This window comes from Natrix helvetica, assembly GCF_964273705.1.
Source record: "Natrix helvetica genome assembly, chromosome: 3".
In the NCBI taxonomy this organism is placed as follows: domain Eukaryota; kingdom Metazoa; phylum Chordata; class Lepidosauria; order Squamata; family Natricidae; genus Natrix; species Natrix helvetica.
Window position 1 is genome coordinate 178421378 of NC_138549.1, and position 26978 is coordinate 178448355.

At 58.3% G+C, this 26978-nt stretch overlaps 1 protein-coding gene across 1 annotated transcript in view; it reads right to left on the reverse strand.

The window, feature by feature from the left end:
* The window catches only part of LOC309390119 (uncharacterized protein), a 31896-nt gene that overhangs the window by 2292 nt on the left and 2626 nt on the right, over window positions 1-26978 (reverse strand). Inside the window, exons 3-30 of the mRNA XM_081949199.1 lie at window positions 24815-24988; window positions 24076-24318; window positions 23684-23802; window positions 23126-23254; window positions 22861-23041; window positions 22613-22748; window positions 21429-21532; window positions 21094-21336; window positions 20182-20478; window positions 19756-19913; window positions 18795-18919; window positions 18373-18526; window positions 18014-18106; window positions 17141-17269; window positions 16700-16827; window positions 10924-11185; window positions 9661-9759; window positions 9199-9257; window positions 8543-8612; window positions 6026-6119; window positions 5754-5933; window positions 3931-4167; window positions 3471-3589; window positions 3184-3312; window positions 2908-3085; window positions 2238-2376; window positions 669-772; window positions 341-580 (exon numbers count right to left, since the gene is read on the reverse strand). Coding sequence (XP_081805325.1) covers window positions 341-580; window positions 669-772; window positions 2238-2376; window positions 2908-3085; window positions 3184-3312; window positions 3471-3589; window positions 3931-4167; window positions 5754-5933; window positions 6026-6119; window positions 8543-8612; window positions 9199-9257; window positions 9661-9759; window positions 10924-11185; window positions 16700-16827; window positions 17141-17269; window positions 18014-18106; window positions 18373-18526; window positions 18795-18919; window positions 19756-19913; window positions 20182-20478; window positions 21094-21336; window positions 21429-21532; window positions 22613-22748; window positions 22861-23041; window positions 23126-23254; window positions 23684-23802; window positions 24076-24318; window positions 24815-24988 — 4323 coding nt within the window. The remainder of the gene's footprint in view (window positions 1-340; window positions 581-668; window positions 773-2237; window positions 2377-2907; window positions 3086-3183; window positions 3313-3470; window positions 3590-3930; window positions 4168-5753; window positions 5934-6025; window positions 6120-8542; window positions 8613-9198; window positions 9258-9660; window positions 9760-10923; window positions 11186-16699; window positions 16828-17140; window positions 17270-18013; window positions 18107-18372; window positions 18527-18794; window positions 18920-19755; window positions 19914-20181; window positions 20479-21093; window positions 21337-21428; window positions 21533-22612; window positions 22749-22860; window positions 23042-23125; window positions 23255-23683; window positions 23803-24075; window positions 24319-24814; window positions 24989-26978) is intronic.

The following is a 26978-nucleotide window of genomic DNA, read 5'->3' on the forward strand; positions in this document are numbered from 1 at the left end:
AAGGCAGGGCAATAAGCCACGGACGGGAGACTCTGAAAGGAGCCCGACCTAGAACGAAGGAGGAATTTCCTGGCAGCGAGAATAGTTCATCGGTGGAATAGCTTGTCTCCGGGAGTTGTGGGTGCTCCATCACTGGAGGGTTTCAAGTGTTTGAACAACCGTTTGTCCAGAATGGCATAGTGTCTCCTGCTCAAGCAGGGGGTTGGGCTAGAAGACCTCGGGGATCCCTTCCAACTCTGTCACCCACTCCAGCCCAAGGCCTGGGGAAAGAGCCAGGCGTTAGGTCTTGCTTAAATCAGGGCAGGGAGGGGTTGCATAAACCTCCAGGGGCCAGAGCTACCTTCCTGGTGCTTGTAGGTGTGGGTAATGTCTTCTCGCTCCTCGCTTCCGATGGCCTTGGTGCTGATGTAGTTCCCCACGGCGCTTGGATTCCACTGGAGTTTTTCTCTTCTTGTTCCGGAGAGCAGCCAAACCACCCGGTCTGCATTCACCATGGAGAACACAAATGGGGTGTCGTAGCGCAGGTGGATATCACCGTTCCGGACGGCTTTGACAGGGGCTGGGCCACAGCGGTAGAGCCCTGCCAAAGGGGAGAGAGAGGAAGGATTGAGATGCCTGCCAGCCTGCCCAGACCTGGCCGGAGAACAGAGCGGAGCCATATCGGTTACCGTTGCTGGACTCCTGCGGTGTGGCATCCAAAACCTGCCAGCCATCATACCCAGGAGGCAGATCCCTGCGCACCATCCAGCACTCGTTCCAGACGTGGAAGTTCCTGCCATATAGGTAGAGAGGGAGGGAGTCGTCTTGGGCAGCCAATGGCCCTCTTGCAAACCCCAACCCTGCTGGGGGAGAGATGAGGGGAGGTGCTGGGCCAGCCTAAACCAGCCATCCCAGCCAAGCCAGACATTGCGGGGGGAGAATGCTGGCCACCAGGGAGGGCCACAGCAACCGGAATGGGCTCCATAAACTCAGCCTCAAGCAGCACAGGCAGCAGCTTCTGAGCTCTCGTGCAGAATGGCTCTGGGGCAGCTCTTTGGGGGCTAGCAGGAGGGGCCTTGGGAGCTGTGTCAGGCCACAGGCCCTCTAGCCACCCTCCTTTTGCCATTGGGGCCCCGTCCATGGTTCTCAAGAAGCTCAAGAAGTCCGGCGATCTTGTGGCTATAGGCTGGGTAGCAGTGACGTGCGGTGAGGTTTATGGCTGGTGAGGCTGGTGACGTCATCAGGAAGGCGGGGAATGGGACCACGTGTGCTGGAGGCTCAGGCTGCCTCAGCCTCCAGCACACGTGATCCCATTCTCCGCCTTCCTGAGCGTGCTTCGCCGGCTCGCGCTCCGCAGTCCTCAAAAGCGACTGGGGAACGACGAGAACCTTCCTGCCTCTGCTGGATTTTACGTGCTCCTCACGACTGCATATTGCAGTCACGAGGAGCGTGCGAAATCCAACAGAGGCAGGAAGGTTCTCGTCATTCCCCAGTCGCTTTCGTGCGTTCGTCATCCGGGAGCGCTGACATTTCTGCCTCCGCAGCTCCCGGGCGCGGCCGGACAGAGGTAGCCAGAATGGCGCCGAGGCAGTCTGGCGGGCGAGCGACCGAGGATCAGGCTGCCTCGCTCGCACTTTCGTCCGCTCAGACTGCCTCGGCGTCGCTGTGGCTACATCCGTCCGGCCGCGCCCGGGAGCTGCGGAGGCAGAAATGTTGTCGGCGTTCCCGGATGACGAAGCCACGAAAGCGACTGGGGAACGACGAGAACCTTCCTGCCTCTGCTGGATTTCGCACGCTCCTGTCGCTTTCGCGCTCCTGTCGCCTTCGTGCCTTCGTCATCCGGGAGTGCCGACAACATTTCTGCCTCCGCAGCTCCCAGGTGCGGCCGGACGGATGTATATAATATTATAATATTATATTTATATTATATACTATTCATAATATATTTATATTATATACTATTATTTCATGAAGAGAGGTGAGGCTCTGCCTCCCCTGCCTCCCCTGACCGCACGTCCCTGCTGGGTAGGCAGGGCCCTTGCGATACTACAGGGAAGGCAAAGCCACCCACAGGAATCCCCCACCCCCCCGTTTCTTCTCCCCACTGCAAGGAAAGGGTCTCCTCTGAGCCACCCACCCTCCTGCTCCTCTGAAGGCCTCTCTGGCTTCTCCAAGTGCCCGCAGGGTAGCCCAACTGCACAGAGACCGGCCTGACCCTGGAGCTCTGCCCAAAGCCATGGGGCCGAGGGGCCACCCACCAGATGCTGTCCTTGCTATCCCGGGGCAGCAGCTGCCCTGTGTTGTCATAGAAGACATCGATAACCAGGTTGCCGTCCTTCTCATGACCGGAGTCGAAGTTCGTCACCACACGCGTTGGGATTCCAAGGCTGCGCATCACTGGGGAGAGAGGGGCTCCTTGAGCCATCCAGCCGGAAGGGCAAAGGTCCCTCTGTCCTCCCAGCCTGTTTTGTGTGTCTGCAAGGGGCTCTGCCCTCCTCCCACCACCTCCATTGCTCCCTACAACACGGAACCCTGCAGCATTTGCAACCATCGTTTGAGGCTGCAGGGATTCCAGGAGATGGCCGCAGGGGTTGTGGGTGCCCAAGTGAAAGGGTTCCCACAGTAGTGCCAGCCTCAGTCCTTCTTGCACGAGGGAGCCATCTTAGCACAAGTGGGAAGACTCTGGGAAGCTGGCCTAGGTTAAGATCTTCTGGGTGAGCACAGCCGGCCTGCATCCCAGCATCCGAGGCTTTCAGTGGGGAGGCAAGGAGAAGATCTCGAGATTTGCTTCCTCCTCCCAGGATTTGCCCAAAGAAATCGGTTAAGGGCACTCACCAAGGGAGAGTGCCACCCTCCCGCCACCTGGCGCCGCAAGTGTGGCGTGCAAGCGGTGAGTTCCCTGGCAGGGGCTGCTGTTCCCAGCCCTACCTGTGCACATCACAGCTGCAAAGACCCAGCACTGCCCGTACTTGACGGGCTGCCCTCCGGAGCGCTCCCACTGCTTGAGGATAGGGATGCTGCTGTTCCACTCGCTGGGGCGAGTGCCCCCGGAATAGTCCTCGCCCCAGTTGCCCAGGAGGACCCCGGAGTCGTCATTGCTGTTGACCTGGGGGGGGAGAGGAAAGAGATGGGAGTCTGCAGCCCCGAGGGAGAAGGGGGACCCCTTCCAAGTTGGCACACGGATGCCCAGGGCACAGCTCTTACCATGGCGCTCAGCACCCGGCTGACATAGACCGGGCTACTGCGCAGGGCACAGTCCTGCACCGGGTGGTGCCGGAATTGCAAGTTGCTGTCCAGCAGCTTCAGGCAGATGCCGACCGTTTCTTCATCGAACTGCAGGAGACAAATGCGGCTGAGCCAGACCAGGATGGGGCAAGCATATGCGGCAGTTCGGCTGGCACCACTGGCCGACTCTCTGGCGGAGGGAAGTGAGGTGGGCCTCCCACTAAACTGTGATGCCATGGCCCGGGGGGAGGAGGGGCTCCTAGTACCTGGCCGTAGTTCCAGGGAACTGGATGGATCCAGTTCTTGTTTCCGTGGAAGATGACGCCGTGCTCACTCATCACGTATTCCTGCCTCTCGGCCTCACTCTCCAGGTAGACGTCGTCTTCTGCGCAGTGGAGGGAGAAGAGCGGTTGGTCCTCCTCACATTTCCTCTCCCGGATAGTTGAAGGTTCCCGAAAGGACCAAGTAAGCCCCCTCCTTTTGCATTGAATCCCCCCCACCGAGCCACAGCCTCTGAAGAGCCTCTGGAGTCAAAGCTGCCCATGCAGCACGCAGGGCCCGTCTGGGAAAGAGCGCTGGGTGCTCCTGAGATCTGGTGGTCTTCCTTCTGAGGACCAATCAGGCCCCAGCCTGCTCAGTTCAGTCCAGGTGTTGGAGGCCAGCTCTGGCCTTGAAAGGGAGGGGGAGAGGGGGACTCCCTGGCAGTGGGAGAAGCAGTCCTGGTACCTGGACACCAAGCATTGAAGAGGAGGAGGATCTCGCCCAACTGGTAGGACGCCGCCTCACCCTGGCCAGAGTCAAAGTGGACGTTCAGCTGGTACTGCCCAACGGGGGCCTCTGCGGGGGCAGAGACGGCGACGTCTGTGGACTGGGGGCCGCTGGGCACTGCGCTGGCTCTCCAGGCCTCCCTGCTGTGCGGCTGGCTCAGACTCACCAGGAAGATGGCCCTGTCTGGCCCTGGCCCTGTGGAGGGGGGAGAAGGGGGCACCAGTGGAGTCCTCTCCTGCCTGCACCAGCGTTCTGGAGGAGGAGGGGCGAGGGAGCCCTCTTGGACTGGGCAGTGCCTGGACCCGTCTCTCTCGCTGCTCGTGTGGGCCGAGCTTGTCATTTCATTTGAGGGAAGCCCTTGTGTCAGTGGAGAGCGGGGGGGGGGGGGAGCCCAATAACTGTTAAGCAAAAAGGGGCTTGCAGCATCCTCTAAGGTCAGCTCATTTCATGCCCAGGGAGGGGCCTTTGTGCTCCACAGTGGGCGGCCCGTCAACCAGAGTGGCCCAGCCGGATGGGCAACATTCTGTTGACCGGCTCTGCCTCTTGCAGATTGGGTGGGGGGAGGTTCTAGCTACTCCCAAGGATAGTCAGTGGGCTCCCAGCTGGCCTCTGGTCTCCTTTCCCTCCTTGGCCCTTGAACTGAGCAGCCCTCCACTGCTGCTCTGCCAGGGCCAAAATTAGGAAATTCCTTCCTTGGCCCCAGGATGGCTGACCCAAGGGGACACGTCCCCCTCAGCCTCAGGAAAGCAGGAGCAGCGTTACAGACCCCAGGGAGAAGTAAGAGCCGTGCCAAGAGCCACAGAAACATTGCAGGGGTGGGGTGGGGGCATTGTGGCCATTGCCCGGGGACGATCACTGCAGGGAGTGGGCCAAGCTCCCCCCCCTGCCCAAACTCACAGCCGCCTGACGGAATTCCCCAACCAGCAGCTTGATGTCTTTGCCAAGTGACTGCCCACAATCAGGACACTGCATAAATGCATCAACACCAAGGCTTGCCAGTTGGGGCTCCGCAAAGGGGTGGGGTGGAGGGAGCAAGACAAAGAAACCGTATTTGTACAGGAGGGTTTATTTGTACCACGAGAGAAGCACTGAAGACGCTGCCTGACGAGGGAACAAACAAGCATCTGCATACAAGCTCAGGGAGCAGCAAGACTCCACCAGCCACCCTGAGCTCCAGAAGCTCCTTCGGCCAGACAGGAGGGTGGGTGGGGGGGTCATTCAGGGGTTCTGAGGGGGGCATTTGGGTGACAGGTGACTCTAATGTCATCCAATGGAGGACTCTTTGGGGCTGCTGTTGGCTAGTGAGTCCATCAAACATTGAACCCCATTTAGCCCTCCGTGATATCCTGTCCTTTCTCCCCCAAGGGAACCAGACCCTTCCCTCCCTCCAGCAAGGTCTTCTGCCTGGCTGATCCGGCCAGCCCTTCCTCAGAGTTTCAGCTCAAGCGATCCTTTGGTTCTGACCTTCGGTGCACAGGGACAAGCCTCCACTACGCCCCCGTCCGGTAGCCCCTTCTGCCTGTCCCTGAGCAGCCTTCCACGCTCCCCCCCCCTCTACCCACACGGCCACACACCTTGTCCCAGGTAGTTAAAAGCTTTACGGCAGCTTTGGTGCAGCCTATTCAGCTTGGCTACCGTTTCCCCTGGACCTCCCGGGCAGAGCCCAGCCACTGCTCCCTGCTCCTGGAGGACTCTGCCCAGGGGCTTAATGTGGCGGCAGGCACTCTTGGGCTGGAACACAAGCATGGGTGCCTGGGGTTCTCCCCTCCTCCCCCCCTTACCTGTCTCTGCAACCAGGTGCATGGAATCGAACCCCGGCTCATAGTTCCTGGAGTGGAAGTGGAAGGTGAGGGTGAAGGGCTGCCCCCTCCGCACGACCAGCTGCCCGCTGCTCGTCTCAGCCGTGTGGTGCCCATTGGTGTTCTCCGGGCCATGCCAGTCCACAAAGGCCAGCTGCAGCTCTGTGGGGGCAGAGTGGGGAATGAGGGGCCATGGGGCACAGCTGGGCTCCCTTCCCCACTGCTGCCCCTCTGTCTACGCCGAGCCTCCCTACCTCCAGCCATGCTCCTCCTGCTGCCGCTGGGCTCTTCTGGCGAATGCCTGCAGGTGGCATCTGGCAGGAGCCAAGGAGGCTCCAGGCGTGGCACTCAGGCATGGCCGATTCACCTTCCTGCTCCGTCACCAACTTGCTGGCACAGCAGCTCCCACCCAAGAACCGCCTGGGCGTGGGCACAGTTCACACTTGCTGAAAAGGCACGTCAACACCCTCTGTGTGTGAGAGAGGAAGCTCAGGCACCCAGGGAAGGTGGGGGGCACAACTGAGTGGTGTGTGCCCATCCTCCCTCCCTGTGGGCGAAGCAGCCTGGCAAGGAGCCTCTCTGCAAGTCCGTGGCTCCCTGTGGCCTTTGGGCCATGGCCCCTGGAGCGGGCATGCGGTCCCTGGGCCTCAGGAGCCTGGAGATGCTTTGGGCCCTTTTTGTGCTGGGGACACCTTGGCTTGCTTGGTCTTCCCCACCAGACAGCCTGAGGTACTGGATCCACAACCATCTGCCAGGCCCCGTCCCTCCCCTCCACCCCCACTGCTCCCCTTGGAGCAGCTTTAACCCACTTCCTCTGCTGCTCAAGGAAGGCCAGGCCCCGAGTGGCCCCCGCAGGAGCCGGTCCTTCTGGCCCCAGTGGCCCTGCCATCTTGAGGAAGGAACAGATCAAAATGCATGCAAGGGATAAAATATCAGCATTTGAAAAAAAAAAAGGAGCCTCATTTCCTGGCCCCAATTGGAGTTGTTTCCGATGCCCCCAGCCCCTCCCCACCACCAGCCCCTCAGACTAGCCTGGGGATGCTTTCCAAGGGCCCCTCCATCCTGCCTCCTCTGGCTCTCGACTCTGCTCCATCTCCCTGCCCTCTTGTCAGCCATGCCTCATTCAGTATCCAAGAAAAAAAAAACCCAACTCCATTTGAGGAGAGATAAAGGTACTTTTACTGGACATGAAATGAAAACTGCTAAAGTGAAGCAAGATCTGAAGCAAAGAAGCGTGAATGTGTACATATCAAACGTTTCCCCAGGACCCTCCCCCAGTTACCCCAACCCAATGTCCAATCTGCAACTCCCAAGGCTGTCATGTGGGTGCATCTTCAGGTAGCCCCCATTCAGCTGGTATGCAGAGACGGTTGACCTTGACGAAGCCCAAACAGGAGCCATCAGCATGTGCAGAAGATGGTGAGAACAAAACTCCCTTCTTCATAACTCCTCCAGCACCTAGTAATTCCCCCCCCCCCAAATACCATGAGCCCCCACCCTCCCTATTACTATGGCAGCTGATAGCAAGCAAGTAAAGTAGAGGCTGACATATCATCACTCCCCCCCCCCCACGCCCATCAGACCCCTCCAGAAAACCTTCAGCCTCCCTGGGCAGCTGGAGGTCTCCTGCAGCAGCCGGGCAGGATGCTGTGAGCAGGAGCCTTCCCCAGCCAGAGAAGGGGAGGGGGAGAGAAGACCCTTCCCCCTCAGCATACGCAGGGACAGTCATTGGTGCCGAGCTGGGTGGCCTTTGCTCCCCGTTTCTGGCCAGGGTGGATGGAACTGTTCTGCTGAAAGCCCCCCCCCCATCCCTTCTCTTTCGGTTCAGCTTCAGAAGCAGCTTCTGCTCCCACAGACAGAAGCATTTCTGCTGGGGGGGGGAAGCTTTCGGACAGGGGAGAAACACCCACCCACCCACACAGACCTGCCTTCTGCAGGAATGTTTACACCTGGCCCACTCCCTCCCCCAACATGTCTTTTTAGCTTCACATGTTCTCGCCTGGTCCAGGGGAGGGCTGAAGCCCCCAGCTTCTTCTGCACTGGGGGGGGGGGCAACTCTGTTGGAGCCAGTCCAGCCCCTTCTTGGCACAGAGCAAGCTTTTTTCAGGGATGCCACCACACAGTGACCTCTTTATGGAGCTCCCTCCCAGGAAGGATTCCAGTTCCAGAAGAACCGAGAAAAACAACCCAGGAATAACCCAGGCAGCACCCTCTCTGCCAGGCCTGGCTACAGCGCCACCACCCCGCCACCGGTTAAAGCCCTTCAAAACACCTCAGGTAAACCAGGAGAAAAACCGAGCCATCTTCAACGTGCAAGGCAAGGACTGTAGCAGCCACGATGTAGGACAGACAGGTAAAGCTCATCCCTGAATGAAAACCCCACAGTCGGAAGACGCAATGGACCCTCCTTAATCCCTCCCTACGCGTATGGGCAGCCCCATCCCCATTTTCACCCTGGGGGAAAAAGCATCTTAGACCAAGCCAAATCCAATACTGCCAAGGAAATCCTGGAAACTTTTCATTTAGACAAATCAGTTATCAATAGATAACATAGAGTTAAACCAGATTTATACAGCAGAGGCAATAGAAAAGCTAAGAAGGAAACAAAGGAGCAAAAATAACATATCCTTTCTAGTGGCCTGAATCCAGATAAGCAGGGATTAATACCAGACAAACAATATTTTAATAAAGAACCACCAAGAAGAAAACTACACCCACCACTGACACAGGCAGGGCAAGCTACTGAATATAAACAGGGAGCAAACCCCTACATGTGGGGGTTCCCCTTCATTTCTTTCCATCCCACTGCCTGGCGGTGGTCCCTGGCGTGAGAACTGGAATCTGCCAGGCGAATTGAGGGCCAAAGCTCATTATGGGGTGCGATGGCGGCAGCTGTCCCCTTTGCCTACCTTCTGCTGGCGAGGCAGTAAAAGGTATTTTCCATCAGTTATAGGCCCTCCAAACCGGTAGGGGTCACCCATTTCTTCCCAGACCCACGATGGAGGAGACCAGGAGCCTCTGCCCCACTCTGGGGCGACAGCTTGCCCCAGGGGCTGGTGCCAAAGGAAGAAATTTGCAGGGTTGTGGGCAGGGGAGCCCCCCTCATTAGCCCACGTGATTGGGGAATGATCTTGGCTAGGCTGCAGGAGGGGAGGTCCAACATCTCTGGTGGCAGGGGAATCCCCCTTCCAGATCTTCTCTCCTGGTGAAGTCTGGGCTGGAGGCACACTCATGCTCCCTCAAAAGGGGAAGGAATGGGACAAGTCTGCTCGGCTTGGTGGGGGTCAGGATCAGGCCACTGTCTGTCACTGGGGGACCACTGGCACTGCCAGGGCTGACTGGGACCAGTGCCCTGCAGGCGAGGACAAAGCAGGGATTGCTGGACCCCTTCCTGGCTGAAGAAATGGGAGGAAGGGGCTGGGCACACCCTTGCATGGGGTACTGTGCTGCTGGGTGCAGTCCTGCGTATAACTCCCCCACTGTTCCCTGGCAAGCACAGGGCAGAGGGGGAGATGGAGAGCAGACACGGGGGCAGCAAAGCAGGGGCTGCTGGCATCTCCTTCTGGGACTCCTGCAGGGAGGCAGCCCAGCTCCTCCCTCAGGCCCTTCTCCTGCCAGCCTAGACATGGGCCAAGGCGGATGGCGGCAGCAGCAGCAGCAGCAGCCTTGGAACTCTGGCTGGCTGGTGAGTCACCCTCCACTCTGCTCCCCCTGGCTGGCCGGGCCTTCCCTTCTCCTCTTTAGCATTTTTGGGAGGAGGGGGGGGGGCTGGGCGAGGCCTCACAGGCAGCCAGCCCTGCAAGCAGTGTCTTATATGAAGAGGGGCCGGAGCCTGTCTAAGGGGCCTTGGTGTCCTCCTTGGCCTGGATGAAAAGGCGCCTGCGGGCACCTTTGCTGTGTCATGGTGGAAGCAGCCGGTGCTGGGGCTGCTGGCCAGTGCAACAAGACTCTCCTGGGCAGGCTGGGTTTGCTGTGAAAGGGCTCTTGGCTGGCAGGGAGGAGAGAAGAGGGTCCTAGGAAGGTGCAAAAGTGGGGCTGAGGGGGATCTGTCCCCTTCTTCCTGTTTTTCAGGATTCCGTGGAGAAAGAAGCCAAGAAGCCAGTGTGAAGACACAGAATCCTAGCGGTCTTCTAGTCCACACACACACACACACACACACACACACACCGAGCATGAGTGCCCCCTGGGACTGAAGTCAGGCATCTTTAATCCACCTCAGACCAATGACTGGCTAGTCTTTCTTGGGAGCCTCCAGAGACAGAGACCCCCGCCCCCACCTGGACTCCTGAGCTTCCTCCTCACTGCTCTCCAGGACAGGCGCTTCTCCTTATTTGCGAAGTGGGAGCTCCTGCTGGGTCTGCCCTCAGCCACCATAGAGAATGACCACAGACCCTGTGTGTTGTGGGGGGGGGGCGCAGAGCTGCCATGTCTCCCCTTCCCATAATCTTTGCCTGTGTTTGTGGAGTTTAAGCCCTTTGATTTCTCCACTGTGCCCGGCAACGTCCGGCTCCTCAGCGTCCCTTCCGCTTTGTAGTGACCAGGGCTGGACACACAGGTCCAGGTGGGCTCTGAGCAGGCCAGCAGAAGCTGGGGTTGGCCCTTCCCTTGGTCTGGACCGCCAGAGCTGGCTAAAGCCACGTTCGCGAACGGAGGGAAGGGAGCCAAGGCCAGGAACGCCAGAGAACCTCAGGCCGGGAGTCCCAAAATAGGCACAAAGTGAAAAGAAAACCGAAGGGAGCCGACTCCCTTTTAATTGCACACCGCCCAGGGTCGCTCCTGAGTGAGATGGGCGGCCTCAGCAGGTGATGCACAAACAAAGCACCGCCAAGAAAACCCAAAACATCCCTCTGCCTGGACAAAGTGGTGCAGCCGTCCAGGGTGCTGATGGCCAGAGGCTTCTTCCCTGCCCTTCTGCTTCTGTCCTCTTGGGAAGGGAAATGGGGACCACTGTTGGCAGGGCCCCCATAGTCACGGAATTACACCGGGGTGGGGGAGTGTGGTTGTGGAAAAAGCTGGACTGGGGCAAAAGCAAAATGGCGGCACCCGTCCCAAATAACGTCAGGTAACCAAGAGCAGCCCTGCTTTCCTCCTCCTCCTCCTCCTCGTGGCTCCGGCACTTCTAGCTAGATCCCGGCGTGCCATTCCCATGGACCTGGAAGACCCCGGAAGGCGGTTGCGCGTCGTCTGCAAGTGTGATCCTGGGTCGGGAGTGGGAGGGGGGAGCGCAGCCGGCGGCCAGGTGGGCAGGAGCTGAGCGGGGCCGGAGTGGGTCGCCGTCCGGCGTAGAAACCCCGGGAACGGGCCAAGGCATGGCCCTGGGTGGAGGAGGGGGGTTAGTCATGGGACCTTCCAGGGGAGCAGCCCGAGCTGCCTGCAGCGCCAGCCCCGGGGCTGAGGCGGCCGGAGGGCCGGTCCTGCGGAGGGTGACAATTAAGAAACTGCTGGAGAGGCAGGAAACAGAGTGCCGGCTCAGCGGCCTTCGCAAGGAGCCCATCGGCGCATAATCAGGGCCGCCTCAGCTGCCCCGAGAGGCTTCCTGGGGACTTTCGGAAATCGGGGGAGTTTCGTGGTCGCTCCCCCTCTGTCCCCGCAACAGCCTCCGGGGGCCTTTGCGGTTTGAGGTTCCCCGGCCCCCTCTTGTCTCCGGGGCTGAGCTTGTCCCCCTGCGAGCCCCCGGCTCGGCTCTTTTCCCGCATCCCAAGGAAGCGGCTGGTGGACTTCTCGGGGCCCCGAGGTTTCTGCCAGCGCCCCCCAGCCTTCCGTTTGGGGAGGCTCCCCCCCCCCCCGCACACACACGGGCGCGCGCGCCAACGGGACGGGGAAATTCCGGCGGATTCCCAGGAAGCGCCACTGATTCACCGGGAGACGCAGCCTGAGCGCTGAAAGCAACCGGGGCTGCCCGGGAAGCTTCACTCACTCGGGGAATTCGGGTTTTTACAGGCGGCCCGGAGGCTGAGTGCGCCTAACACAACCACCGTCCCCCCCCCCCCCCGCCCTTCGCCTGGGAGTTTATTTAAGACTTTTCGTATCATCGCCCCCGGCGGCTCACAACGAAAGATAACGTCACGTTTATGTACAATAAAAAATACTGGAACCAAAAATATTTACAACCACCACCACCCTGCCCACATAATTCAGATTATCTCGCCCTATCCTCGCATTTGGGGGGCCAAGGCTCAGGTGCTTTCTGGAAGATTAAAAGAGTGGGGGGCTGCCGAAATCCAGGGGGGAAGGGTGCTCCATAGGGCAGGGGCTGCCAGGGAAAAGGTAGAGTTCTTGGGTCCCATGGGGGGGGGGCAACATTTAAGGGGAGGGACCAGAAGCTTGCTTCCCCACCCCACCCTAAATCTGATCTGGTAGGGTTCAGATAGGTGGATGTCCTTAGGAAGAAACAGTCCTGCAAATCACCAGGCCCCATGCCATCTACGGAAAAGCCAGGCTTTGTTATAAGACAGGAAGCTGTATAAATGTTTTCAATGAATGAATGAATGAATGAATGAATGAATGAATGAATGAATGGAATAGCACTGAGAAAGAAACTTGGAGCCATTGTAGGTTATGCTACACAGGTATAATATGCGTATAACATCGGTGAATCTAAGGGCACCAGGCATTGCGTGTCCTGCCACATAGATCCTTCAATGGTCATTTCTGGGTGGCCTTCAAGGACAATCCCATGGAGAGTGTGTTGTAGTAACCAAGACACGAGTGGCCGTGAGCAAGTCTTCCTGGTCCGGGAAAGGATGAAGTTGGCCCACAGGAGGAACCTGTGCAAACACCCTCCATGACTGCCACCTGCTCTTTGAGGACTCTGTGAGTCTAGTAGGACCCCAACTAATGCACCAGGAGACCCCCACTCCATCCAAGTCCAGGAGACTACCCATTCCATCCAGAGTGAAAGATGACATGTCATGGGGGGGGGGGGCAGAGCCTTGCTGCCTTTGCAGGGTTGAACTGAAGCTGCTTCGGTGCTCTGCCCCGGCCTGAACTCCGACTGAAAAGAGAATCAGCTCCTCCAGGGCCCTCGGTAGCTGAAGGGGGAGATTGGGGACCAGACAAAGGTTGCCCAGCACGGTTGGGTCCCAAGACAGCCTCTAGAGAAGGAGGAGGTGCCGCCTGCGAGACAGGTGGGAGCACCCTCTCCTGCAAGGGCGTTGACTGATGTTTGGGCACTCACGGGAGGCCTTGACCAAGCAGGGGGCCATAGGTCCAGAGCACAGGTGACCAGTCTCACAGCCAGATTGCTTAACCACCCCCCCCCCAGACAATGGGACTCAGTCAGACCCATGTCAGTCACGACCAAGGGATCTGGCCAGCTGAGTGACTTTGTCTGAGAAGAGAGCCCCTCCCCAGTCCCCGGAGATGCTGCCGAGCGCCCCCAGACCCACAGCCAGCCAGGGCCCCAAGAGAACCAGAGAGTAACCCGGGGCCTCAGGCTGGAACGGAGGGCTGCATTCCAGAGCCAGAGGAAATCGGGTGGCCAGGAAGGGTTGAGAGCAGGTCCCCTGGCACTGTATGGATGGCACGAAGGTTCACCGGGCACAGGAGACCCTGTTGGCTGGAGCATGCAAAGTGCTTCTCTACTCATTGCCAGGCAGCTCAAAGGGATGCAAAGGTTTGCTCGCAAAGCCCCCTCCATGCAGCTGCTAAGAGAAGCTAGAGGAAAGGGGGGCGGTGGTGGGGTGTGTGGAAACTCCTTCGGCCTCGTCCCACCAAAGACCCATGGCTGGCTGGTAAGAAGGGGTGGGGGAGCCTCTGGGGGTGGGGGTGGCACTGCTCTTGGCGCAACGCTATGGGCAGATTGGCCCCCTAAAGGTGCAGAGAGCTTGGCCCTCAGTCTGCCTGTTAGCCCCAACCCCTGGCTATGGCTTCCTTCCTGAGGCTGGGTTACTTCGAGAAATGGGGAAGAAGCCTGGGCAGAGCAAGACATGGTGTTCCCCTCGGGGGGGGGGGGGTGAAGACAGGGTTAAACTGTTTGTTTATTCTTATCCTGCCTTTATTTTTTTATAAACAACTCAAGGTGGCAAACATGTCATCTTCCTTCCTCCCCTTGTTTTCCCCACAACAACAACCCTGTGAGGTGGGTTGGGCTGAGAGAGAGAGCAACTATGTAGGGGTCACGGAAGCCCATGGAGGGCTTCTAATTTTTTTACTACCGGTTCGCTCGTGCTTGCGTGTGGAGTCGCGTGTGTGATGCTTCTGTGCATGTCCAGAAGGGTCTGGGCGGGTGGGTGGAGCCCCCTGCCGCCGCTCCTGCCGGTTTGGCCGCTCCGGGAGCAACACACCTCTGCTGTAGAGCCCCCCCCCACTCTTTGCTCCAGACTGAGGAGCCCGGAGGTTGCAGCTCTTCCTTTTGGGCCTTGGACCCTGCTTGCCGTGAGGGGAGGACCCTGGGCCCACCTTGTCCTCAGCCGTGGCGGTGCAGCCAAAGCTCCCTTGTTCTGAACTGGAAGTGGGAGGGTGTATTGTGTGTTGCCACCTTGAGTTACGGAGGAGGAGGAGGAGGATTCAATCGTGCCTGACTCTTGGCTACTCCATGGGCCAGGCGTTCTCTCCACGCCTTCTGGTATCGCTCTGCTTCTGTGAGTTGCTCTGTGCTCTGGCTGGAGTCAGCTTTGATGGTGTCCAGCCATCTTTGGTTGCCTGCTTTCCTTAAGGTTATAAAGGTGAGATAGAAATCTAATACATAAATGAATAAAATAAATGCCTGGGCTGCTTTGGTGGCGTGCACAGAGTCCATGTTCCAGGGCATCCCAAGAAGGAGCCCAGCTGTGCACAGGGCAGCTGTCGGCCTCTTGTGGCTTCCTGCCAGTTAAACAGATGCAGCTGCTTAAAGCTTCAGAATAAGAGAGCAGCGAGGGAGGCGACTTCTCTTCCGGCTGATTTAGAGCTCCTGAATTGAATAAGGTCGTTAATGAGGTCCCAAAACGTGATGAACTTGTTAGGCCTGGAGGAGACGGTGTTGGAACTCGCCTAACCTCTGTGCTTGTCCTTCTGCCTCTTGGATGCCTCTGGAGGCTCCCCTGGGGCTGCCTTGGGGGCCCTGATCGGTCTGGGAGGGTCTTTCCCCAGCCACACCGCGAAAGCTGCCATCCAGCAGACAGAAAAGAGGGTCTTGGTGAGCTTGAGACATTTGGGAATGGTCAGAAAAGAGCTCTTCAGCTACAGGCGCACAAGGTGCCTGTGGAGAAGGCGCCAGCCCAGGAAGACCGGGGTGGGGGGGAGAGGCCTCGTTTGGCCCTGTGGTGAGGCTGGCAGCCAGGCAGCAATTTGGCAGATTCCTAATTAAGGGGCGCAGCGGAGAGGTTGGGCATCCAGTCTGGCCGCCTGCCTGTCAGTGCAAGCACAACTGCCCAGCCTGTGCAAGACTTCACAGGGACGCTGGCAGAGAAAGGAGTCTGGCTCCTCAGTCGGAGGGCAGAGACTTATCCACTTCTGGGACTTGGGGTTGCCGTTCGCAGGTGAATGAAAGCTGCTGCTTAAGCGAGAGGCGTCCTTCTTGTGGCACACACACAGGCGGTGGGGCTGGCATGATGCTGCTGGCCAAGCCCTCTTTAGTTGGGATCGTGCAGCAGCTGCCCTCGGCGGCTGCCCGGGGCTGCAGAGGGCAACCGGCTCCAGGAGGGGCTGGGTGGGCTCAGCCTGGAATCGGCCTGGGGATGGGGGCTGCTGAGGGTTCACAGAGGTTTGGGAGAACCTTTAGCTAAGATTCTGTGCAGTTCGGAGAACCCCCAAATCCCACAGCTGGCTGGCCCCTCCCAGGAGTCCCCGGGCAGCCTGATGTGGATGCAGGTAAGTGCAGGGTGTGCACAGAGGCTCCGGGGAGGGCAAAAATGCCCCCCCCTGCTGTGGTGGAAGCCACGTCCACCCAGCAACAGGGCAAAGAACCCCCTGCTAAAAGTTTTTGAAGCCCACTCAAACTCGATAGTTCCTCCTCCAGATGCTCCTGGCTGCCTTGCGCACCCGGTCCTGCCAGATGCCTCTTTTTGCCTGGGAGCTGAGCCAGTTGGTGCTTTTGAGGCAGTCGGGAGGCCACTTCACCTCCCACCTTTCCTATGAGGAGCGGGAGGAAGAGAGGAAGTCAGCGCCTCCCGTTGCAGCCCCTCCACAGGCCATCTGCAGCCCCTCCTTGCCAATGTCCGATGTCCTTGTAGAGTTGCAGATGTCCTTTGGGGTCGGTCAGCGTGCCTCAGGCAGGAAATAACCAGCAGCCCGAGACTTTATAGAGAGGGATTCAAACTTGATATAAGGACTTTCCGGTCAGGGAGGGCTGCGAAGCAGTGGGGCAGGCTGCCCCCTACAATGACGGCTGGTCTGTCATGGTGGGTGGGAGGTTTCTAGCCATGGTTGGGCAGCTGGTGTGATCTGAGGATCCCTGCCCTGAGCAGTGGCTTGGACTGGAGGCCCACCGAGTTCTTGTTCTGCGGATGAACAGGAAGCCATCCTTGAAGGTCTGCATTCTTGTCTGGGAACAATAGGGCATATTTGTGGCAGATGCAAGATCGTGGCAGACAGGAAGAAAAGGGTTGAAGCAGTGAGTAGCTGCCCTGCGGCTGAGAAGGGAGGGTGAAGATTTATTAGATGCTGCAATAGGAAGGTGCCAAATGTTTGGCACCCAGAGGAAAAATGAAGCAGGCCATGAACTCTCAGAGGAAGAGAAGGACAGACTGTGGAACGGGAAATGGGGTGGGGGGTCTTCGAGTGGCAGGCAGCCTGCAGCCCTGCCAGTTGCTAATTCACTGCTAGGAGGGGGTCAAAGCAATTGTTTGTTTGTTTTGTTTGTTTTTATTGGATTTATATGCCGCCCTTCTCCCAAAGGACTCAGGGCGGAGATTGTGCACTGATCACACCGATCCACCTGCGAAGCCAGGATCAAGGATCAGGGGTGTGATAGACTGACTTTTAAAGCAGGTCAGGTCCACTGGCACCATCTCCTAGGAGACCAGGGGGCTTCCTTGGGCGGTTGGTTGGGCACCGTGAGATCAGGCTGCTGACCAGATGTGCCGGGGATCTGATCCAGCAGGATTCGGACTTTGTTCTCATCTGTCTGCTGATTCTTCCTGGGAGAAATGAGGCAATAAAGAACAGCTGCGGGGGTTCAGTATTGCATGAACTGTGAAGGCACCTCAGGAGCCTGAGGACTCTGCCCAGAGTTCTTATCCATTCCTCCGTTACACGAAAAAAGGACCAAAAAAGCAGAATAGATTTCAAATGACCAGATACCAATGTGCAGTTTGGTCTCTGCCGCCCTGGTACACATCATCTGTATAATGAATTGCTGGCCCAACTGGCTTCAACTTATGAATACGACCAAAGAGGATTTGGCAGAGGGAGGCAACCAGGCTAAGAGGGCATCCAGGGTGGCTTACTGGAAGCTTCTTCTCACTAGGAGGCTCTCCAAACTTAACAACCTGTTGTTGTTTTTCCTGGGTGATGGGAACATTTCCAAGCAAGCTCAGCGGTGGCAGCTGCCCACCGTTTCTACTTCTCAGGAGTGACTGTGGAACCAATGAAGGGGAATATTTGGACCTCAGGGAGGGCTCCCAGGTGCTCTCTGAGCTGATGATGATGTTACCTAGTTTGGGTTATGAAACCTCTGCAAGAAAACGACCAAAGTCAGAGAGGACCAAGGACCCCTCGGCCTTCCTGGAAGGCCCACTTAACTGTTTTTCATTAAGGATTTGTGGAAAAACTCAGCTGGACAAGGGGCCCAGAAGGGGGACGGTGGCAGTTCAGGGAAGGGGCTCTCTGGAGGCCAGGGGTGGGGCCCCTGAGCCAAGACTTCGGCCGACCCTGCACTGTGTGTGCCCTTTCACGGACTCCCAGCTCTTGAGCCTCCCCTGACCCCTGCAGGGCCTGGGGACAAATCAGAAGAAGCAGCAGCCTCTGCACCAGCTTTGGGGATGCCTCGGGGGGGGGGGGGTTGTCACCGCTCTAAAGCTCAGCAGCACCCCGTCCCCAAGTCCACCGGGAGCACATGGGCGGTGACGGGCGCTTGCCATCCTGTTTTGGGTCAGCGAGGAACTTCAGAAGGCGGGCGGATTTGAGGGCCTGGTGTGCAACTGCAGGTGGGCTCTGGCCTGGATAGCCAGGGGCTCAGGCTAAAGGCTCCCCTGCCAATGAGCCCTCCTCCGTGTGAGCCCCCCTTCCTCCTCCACCCCAGGCACAGAAGGGGACCCGGAGAGGGAAGGGGCAGGCGTGGACCTAGGAGTACCACTCGGGGCTGCTCAGCAAGCATTTACCGAGACGCCCCCTGTCTGGGCGGCTAAAGCACAGGGCCCCGGAGATACAGCCACACTTCCCTGCAGAGCATCTTCCAGCAGCACCCGAGCAAGCTGGCCGAAGTGGAAGGAAAAGCGTCACTCACAGTGGAGGCAGAACAGACAGGACAGAACGCAGCCTGGGGTCTCAGCCCTGAAAGGGAGGGCACCGGCCCCACCCCACCCCACCCTGCTCTTGACTGCCTGTCTTCTCTAGCTCTGGAATAAACGCACAGCAGCAGCTCTTCTGCTTGGACAAAGCTTTAATGGTAGCCTGGGCGCAGGAGAGATGCTTCTCCCCCCTCCCCTTCCATCCCCTCTCCCCCCCCCCACGGTTAAGCAGTGCCAACGGGGGCCACGTCCATAAGCACAAAGCTCTTGACGTGGTGGAATTTGCTGCAGGAGAAGTCCACGTGCAGCTGCATGGCTCCTGTGCGGCGAGGAGTGAACTCAAAGTAGATCTTCGACAACTCCCCGGCTGCCAGATCTGCCACACTGGAGCAAGAGAGCAAGAGGGAGGGAGGGAGGGAAGGCAGTGAGGGATAGAGGGGGAGCCTTTGGTGGGAGGGGTCGCTCTGGGGTAGTGAGAGCTTCTCGCCACCTGCTGCAGGTGAGGAGCTCAGGGCCCCGTCAGCTGAGAGTCAGAGAGAGGGACGCCGGGCTCAGCCCCACGGTCACCAGCCGCCTTCCACCCTTCGCCCCGTTCGGGCAACTGCCAGGCAAGGCTCTGCTGCCCCCTCCCCCCCTGCCCAGACCCACATACTTGATCTTGATTGCCTGGCCCATCAGGGTCACCAGCAGCACGCAGTCCTTGACAGGCTCAGGGAGGGGGTTGGCATAGGAGATTTCCAGCGTGGCCGGGGTGTTGGCAAACACCTTTGGAGGAACCTTTTGGGGGACAGCAGCGGGTCAGCCCGGCGCCTCTTCTCAGGGCCACGGAGCAGGGATCTTGGAGGCCCCCCCCCTTGCCCTCTCTGATGCCAGGCAGGGTGGAGGGGTTAAGGGGGGCGGGGGCAATGTTCATTCTTTCGTTGGAGGAGGCGACGTTTTCTGCATTTGGAGCCCTTTGATCATGACCACAACGTGGGCCCAAAAAAGGAAGCCCTCCCCCCCCCTCGATCCACAGTGGGGGGAAACGGGTTTGAAGAGCGGGAGTCAGAAACTGAGGGCAGCCCAACCATCCCTTTTCTCATCTTTAAATATGCCGAAATGCCTCCAAATGATCCAAAATATGAGACCCTGTAACAGAATGGGCAGGTTTTGCCAGTTTGGGCAAGCTAAGGATGGGAATGGAAGCGGTTTGGCTCTGGGAAGCCAGAGGAATTGCCAAGCAGCCGAACCCCTGGCCAGTCAGCTGCTTCACCCAGGGCCATGAGGCCTCAGCCTCTTCCCTTGGTCTCTCTCTCTGGAGAAAGAGAGGCCTGTTCCTCTGCACTGACGGGGCTCAGCCCAAATCAAGCTGGCAAGCAGTGCAGCTCAAAGAGCTCGGGTCTGCTGCGCTCAAGCAACTTGGGCTCCCAGAGAGAGAGAGCTGGAGCAGCAGTTCTAGCATCTCGCTTAGAAAACGCCTGACGGAGCTTAACTCTGGGGTGGAAACGTGGCCCCGAAGGGTCTTTGGAAGCAGAGACCGGGGGGGGGGGCAGGAGATGGACCGAGCTGGCTTGAAGCTCTGGCTGCAGACAGCCTCCCAACATGGGTTGTGTGTGTGTCCAAGAGGTGCTTACCGCAATGGAGAGGTTTGGGCTCTCCAGAGTGATGGCCTTTTCCACCAGCAGCTTCACGCCCTCGGACACATCGCACAGAGCTGTCACCAGCAGCTTCTTGTCGTCAGTCAGGGAGTTGCCGTAGTGGCTGTAGCTGATCCGCAGGGGAAGGTACTTCTCTGGAAGCCAGGAGAGCCCAGTCACAGGCCTGGCAGGAACAAGCTCTCTCCCTCTTCTTCTTCTCTGCATCAGACCACTCAAAGGCCACCCCCCACCCACCCCACTGCTCCCAGTTCTCCCCAGGACTCCTCCGCAGACAGGGCCACCTGAAGCTGCTGCCTGCCCTGCTGCCCTCTTCAGCCCCAGGTGTATGTGAGTGAGTGAGTGAGAGAGAGAGAGAGAGACAGCAGACCCCATGTCCGGCTGCACTTTCGGCTGGCCAGGTACCTTCCTTGCCACCCAGGTGGAGGGTGGTAGTCTCCTTCAGGATCTCCTTGATGGCCCTGCGGGTGTAGAGGACGCTGGAGACACTCAGGTTGACGGTGACCGTCTTGGGGGAGGCAGACAGGTTGGAGAGAGAGAGGATCAGGTTGACGTCCTTGCCGAGTACCGGCGGCTGAGTCAGCTTGAATTTCCCGAAGAGCTCCGGGTGGGCAATCAGCTCCGAGGCCACCACTTCCGAGGGACTGGAGCCCGACAGCTCCATGCAGGCTTTCCGATAGACGCTTCTTTCCTCGGTGGAGCCTGGGGGGGGGGGAGAGGGGGCTCTCTCAGTAGCTCCCTCCAAATGGGCTCTGCCTGGGAGCCTTTCAGAGCCGCGGCTCTTTCCTCCCCACTTTGCTCGCCTCAGGCCCATCCGGCTGCCCCGAAGCTCGTTTGGTGGAGCCAAGAAGCCCCAAACGGCGAAGCCCTCTAGCTGCCTCCGGGGAAGGGCTGGTGCTCAGGCCCCGAGGCTGGCAACTGAAGCAGGGCGAAACCCACCGACTTTTTTCCCACCTGCCAGAGGTACGGAAGTAGACTGACCGCTTGCCTGCAATGATTCCATAGAACTAAGGAAATTATATTGACAGAACGGCAATCCCCAACTAGTGGTTTATCCTGTGGCCTGAGCAGGAGAGGCCCAAGCCCCCCCCCCTCTGGATCCCTGAGAAGCTATCCCTCCGGGAGCTGGACAGAGCCTCCTCTTCCTGCGAGGGGGTGGGGGCAGGGGGTTTGCCTGTCGGGGGACCCAGCGGACCCCCATCCTCCTCCTCTGTTTCACTTGAAGTCTTGCAAGAGAGGCTGCTGGATCCCTCCCCCCAAGCAGGAGGTGGGCCAGATGACCACCGTGCTTCTTTTAACCCCAGCTCTGCAGCCCACCTTCAGGAAACTTGTAGCTGTTGGTGACGTCCACCCGCTGGTTGCTGCCCACGGCTTTGGTGCTGAGGTTTCTGCCGATGGAGGAGGTGTCGCAGTAGGCCCTCACACGCTTCCCGTTGCTCTGCACGACCCAGCGGTTGATGTCGGCATTCACCTCGGTGAAGACGAAGGCCGTGTCGTAGTTCAGCCTCACATCTCCTTGCTTGACCGCCAAGACCGAGGCTGGCCCGCACTGGTACATCCCTGCAGCAGGAGGAGGAGGAGTGGCGCTGGGAGGACAGGAGTTGCACTGGGGCTCCAGCCAGTGGTGAGGAGGGCCATCCACCTGGACCTACCTTGGCTCCTCTCTTGCGGGGTGGCGTCGATCACTTGCCAGCCACAGTAGGGGTTGCCCAAGTCCCTCCGGACAAACCAGCTTTCATTCCAGACATGGTAATCCCTGAAGGTGGAAGGGCAGAAGAGAGGCCAGGCTGGAGCACCCGATAGCCCTGGCAGTCTCCGACCCGGAGGAAGGATTTCGTCCCTGAGCACCCCCACCCCCAGGCCTCCCCTCTGCGTCCCAATGAGGGAGGTGCCTCTGGGGTGCCCTGGCCTCTCTGAAGAGAGCTGGAGGTGGGTGAGGCAGGCCTGCTTGCCGGGCAGTAGCTTCAGGGGGTGGTCAGTGTAGCTCCCCCCCCCCCCGGTCACTGGTCTCAACGCCCACTTGGGAGAGAGCAACCCCCCCCCTGAGGAACCAGTAGGTGTGAGAAGGGCAATGGGGTTGGCACACAGCAGGCCACGCTTGGATGGCCCAGGGAGTTCAGGGCGGGGGATAGCAGTGACTCCACTCCACTCCCTGCTGGCCGGGTGCTGCCCTCGCCTCTGCCCCCCCCTCTGCCCCCCATGGTTTTAGGGCTGGAAACGTCTCCCAGCCACAAACCGAGCCCCCTTCCGCAAGTCTTCCAGCACTTGGCTGAAAGAAAAGCTGCAGAAGAGTCACCAAGGTATTTCCTGATTCAATTCATTTTAATTTTATTTCCTCCCTCTCCTCTCCCTCCCCTGCTGCCCTAAAGAGGAGGAGGGGGCCCAACCTATTCTCCAAGGCACCTGAGGGCAGGAGGAAAAGCAACAGGTGGAAACTAATGAAGGGGAGAAGCAACCTGGAACTAAGGAGGAAGTTTTCAACAGAACACTCTTTCCGTGGGACGGGGGCTCTGGGGTTCCAGCTGCTGTATAAAGGCCCTGGGCTGGGCTGGGGAGCCCTTAGGAAAGACGGATGAGTCCCCCTCCCACCATAGGGAGACGGGAGACCAAAGCCCCTCTTCTGGCATTCGGATGCAAGGCCGCCCCATGTGCTTCGCGCCCACATCTCTAGTGCGGAGCCTCCAAGACCCAGGGCCACCAGTGGGCTGACCACGCCCGGCCCAGAGCCAAACGAAAGCATCTTCCTGGCCGGAGGCCCCAGTTCCTGCCCAGTTGTGTGGGACCTTCCTACGCCCACAAGCTCTCCTCTTGCCCTGCTCAGGCTGTCTGTCCCTACCACACGGAGTCTTGTCCCATCTTGAGGCTCTTTCCGGCAGGGTCATAGTATTTATCGATACTCAGGTTTGAGTTCGAATCGTGGGCAGAATTGAAGTTTGTGACCAGACGCGTCGGGATCCCCAAGCATCTCAAGACTGCAAAAGGAGAGGAATGCAGAATGTGCCAGGGAAGCCGAGCTGTCCCTGCCCAGCAGATGCCACCCTCCAGGTTGGCCTGTGGCCACTCCCTTTGCCGGGGCTTACGTACTGGTGCCCGCCACGCCAGCAAAGACCCAGCACTGCCCGTACTGGACAGGGCTGTAGTTGCACTGTGCCCACTTCCTCAAGATGGCCACGCTGCCGTCCCACCGGGAAGGGTTCTCGTGGTGGGCAAAATCCTCGCTCCACTTGCCCTCCAGCACCCCGTTGTCGCCGTCGTTGCCGTTGACCTAAAGGGCAGCAGAAGCGGTCAGGAAGAGACGGAGGCGGGCAGGCCGATCCTCTGGTGCCCCCGGTGCCCCCTTTGCTCGTACCATGGAGCTGATGACACGTCCCACATACCGGGGGTCGCTCCGCCGCGACGCATCACCCGCCGGGTCCTGGCGGTGGTAGAGGCTGAGGTTGAGCAGGTGCAGGCAGATGTTGAGGATGTTCTCCTGAAACTGGAACCCAGAGAAAAGTTACCACTCAGCCCCCCCACAAGGGGGACAGCCCCAAGGGAGCCGCGGCAGGATATGGGGCACCCCTCCTGCCACCCCCTGACCCAGAGGGAGCCCTAGGCCTCGCCTGAGGCCCCCGGGGAGGTTTACTCTTCAGCCTCAGATGCCCTGAGGGCCCCAGCTGCAGAGCAGGCCCTCTGAGGGCCACAGGGGAGCCTGAGGTCCTGGTGAGAGGCCTTCACTGGGGAAGGCAGCCCATGGCCTCTGCGGCATCGCCCCGTGGGCCACACCTGCTGCAATCCACACTTGAGTGTCCAGCCGATGCCCCCCCCAGCCTTCACCTGGGGTAAAGGAGTAGAGGGCCTGCATCGCAGGGGCCCTGTAGGCACTGATGTCCCCTTGTTACCCCCGAGGGCTACCTCAGTCGCTGACCTGGCCATAGTACCATCCTCGAGCTTCAATGTAGTTGGCATTGCCCACAAAGATAATGCCGTTTTCATTCAGCACGTATTCCTGCCTCTCTGCCTCGTTGGCCATAAAGACCAGATCCCCTGCAAGGGAGAAAGGGGGTGAAAGGTCCCCACCTCTGCTGTGCCTCCCCTCCCTGAGTGCCCAGCCCTCCCCATTCTTTTCAGCCCAGGCGGGGGCCAGGGGCTCTGACACTCCCTTCACCTCTCCTGGCTCCGGCCTCCCCTGGCCCGCTGCCACTGCAGGGCCACTGCTGCGGGCAACTCAAGGCAGAAGGAGGCCGGGGATGGCTGGGCAGCCGCCTAGGAAGGGCTGCGCAGGCAGAGGTGGCAGGCGCACGTGCCCCTCCTCCTCACCTGAGCACCACGGGTTGAAGAGGAGAACAAACTTCCCCAGGAACTTGGTCGTCACCTGGTTGCCACAGGTCACTTGCAGGCTCAGCTTATAGCGACCGATGGCCGCCCTGCTGGAGCTGCACATGGAGAAGTTGATGCAATTGGCATCGCCCGACGTCTGTACCGCACACCAGGTCCCTCCGGCCAGTGCATTGGAGAGGGCAAAACCACACCTGGTGTGTTGGGCCTCAGAAGGGCCTGGACCTGCCGGGGGCAAGCGAGACAACATGGTGGGAAAAAATGCAGGTCAAGCCGGTCACCTCCCACGATCAACAGTCAGACACCATCAAGGTGCAGTTGTTGCCCAGCGAAGATCCCCAAGAGCCTGCTCTCAGTGGGGAGTGAGGCCTCCCTCCCTCCTGCCAAGGAGGCCTCTCCATCCTTTCCACTTTGGGCCGCTGGGGTGGAGGGCTTTCTCTGCTGGGTTCCAATGGGCAACGGACGGGGACTGGGGAATCCAGTGGGCTCCTTCGGTGGGAGACGCCCATGGCGAGCAAGGGGTGGGACCTGATGGTCCCTGCCAGCCTGAGGGCTCTGCAGGTGGGCCTGGGAATCCCCCTGAAGGGGAGAGCCCTGGAGGGCCGCAGGGCAGCCCAGAGTTGATAAGCTTCCCGGCCCAGAACTGCGCCCCCCTCCCAATTGTGCTACCGGTGGTATCGAGCTCTCCGAGGAGGGGCTGGGGAGGGCCGGGGGCCGTTACCTGTTTCTGCCACGAAGGCCAGGCTCTCCCCAGCGTTCGGAGCCCTGTTGAAGTATAGTTTGAAGTCGAATTTCTGTCCGCGGCGGACACAGAGCTCTGTGGTAGCAAAGCAGCTGGAGTGATGCGCCTCAGAATTGCTGGGCACCTGCCAGTTTATTTGCGTTGGTACCAACTCTGGGCAGCAAGAAGAAAGAGACCACCAGGAAATCAACAGAGCAGCCTCCTGGCGGCATCCATGCCTCACCTTGTGATTCTGTGGGGCACATGTGTGTGTGTGTGTGTGTGTGTGTGCTGAGACTCCCCTCTGAGCCCCCTTTCCTCCCGTGGCCTGGGGGATAAAACCCCCGGAGGAAGGGGAGCAGCCAAGCCAAGTATAATTGTTCTTATTTGCACCGTAGTCCTCAACATATGATACAACTGAGCCAAATGTTCTGTTGGCAAGCGAGATAGTTGTTAAGTGAGTATTGCCCCATTTTACGAACTTCTTTGCCACAGCTGTTAATTGAATCACTGCAGTTGTGAAGTTATTAACATGGTTGTTAAATGAACGCGGCTTCCCCCATTGACCTTGCTTGTCAGAAGGTCACAAAAGGGATCACGTGACCCTGGGACACCGCCAGTGTCGTAAATACGAGTCAGGTGCCAAGCGCTCTGAATTTTGATCATGTGACCTACAATGGTTGTAAGTGTGAAAAATGGTCATGTCACTGTTTTTCCAGTCCCATTGTAGCTTCGAATGGTTACTAAATAAACTGTTGTAAGTCGAGGACTGCCTGTATTTGGCTCATTAATCAACTGCTAGTCCATCACTCAGACATTTATGCAAAACATACAAGAATAATAATAACATATTAAAGAGTAAGGTTCTACATTTAGGCAACAAAAACGGAATGCACAGGTACAGTATAGGTGATACCTTACTCAGTAGTAGTAACTGTGAAAGGGATCTTGGAGTCCTAGTGGACAACCATTTAAATATGAGCCAGCAGTGTGCAGCAGCTGCCAAAAAAGCCAACACAGTTCTAGGCTGCATCAACAGAGGGATAGAATCAAGATCACGTGAAGTGTTAATACCACTTTATAATGCCTTGGTAAGGCCACACTTGGAATACTGCATTCAGTTCTGGTCGCCACGATGTAAAAAAGATGTGGAGACTCTAGAAAGAGTGCAGAGAAGAGCAACAAAGATGATTAGGGGACTGGAGACTAAAACATATGAAGAACGGTTGCAGGAACTGGGTATGTTTAGCTTAAGAGAAAGAAGGACTAGGGGAGACATGATAGCATTATTCCAATATCTCAGAGGTTGCCACAAAGAAGAGGGAGTCAAACTATTCTCCAAAGCACCTGAGGGTAGAACAAGAAGCAATGGGTGGAAACTAATCAAGGAGAGAAGCAACTTAGAACTGAGGAGAAATTTCCTGACAGTGAGAACAATTAATCAGTGGAACAGCTTGCCTCCAGAAGTTGTGAATGCCCCAACACTGGAAGTCTTTAAGAAGATGTTGGATAGCTATTTGTCTGAAACGGTATAGGGTTTCCTGCCTAGGCAGGGGGTTGGACTAGAAGACCTCCAAGGTCCCTTCCAACTCTACTATTGTATTGTATTGTATATAGTGTCCTGCTCGAGCAGGGGGTTGGACTAGAAGACCTCAGAGGTCCCCCTCTTATGGTGTCCTAAATACACAACCTTTGACAGACACAAAATCTGGGGGTCCCGTCCTTTCTTTTCGTTCTCCTCTGGATTTCTTTGCCTTATGCTGGCTTTGTTTTGTATTTTTTGCTTGTTAATATGTTTTAACAATTATTAAAAATTGCTACCGGGAGTCCAGTGGCGTATAGAAATTGAATATAATTGTGGTAAATTATATATAGAACATAGGAAAAGCTGTAACAGAAACCAATTAGCAGACAAGATAGCCTATCTTCAATTCCAGGAAATTGCCTGGCATGCTTCTGGCGTGTCCCTGCAGCCTGGTCCCTGAACGGTGTCTCTCCCAAGTGCAGCCCTCGGTTGTCTGGTCCTGTGCCCCAGACGTGACGGGTCTCGTGGCGTTAAGGAGACGCTGGTGAGGGGCAGGAGGCTGAGATGCTGGGTAACGTTTGCCCACCAGAGCATCAGCTTCCCAGAGCAGTAGGGGCTGAAGGCGCATGGCCCGCCCAC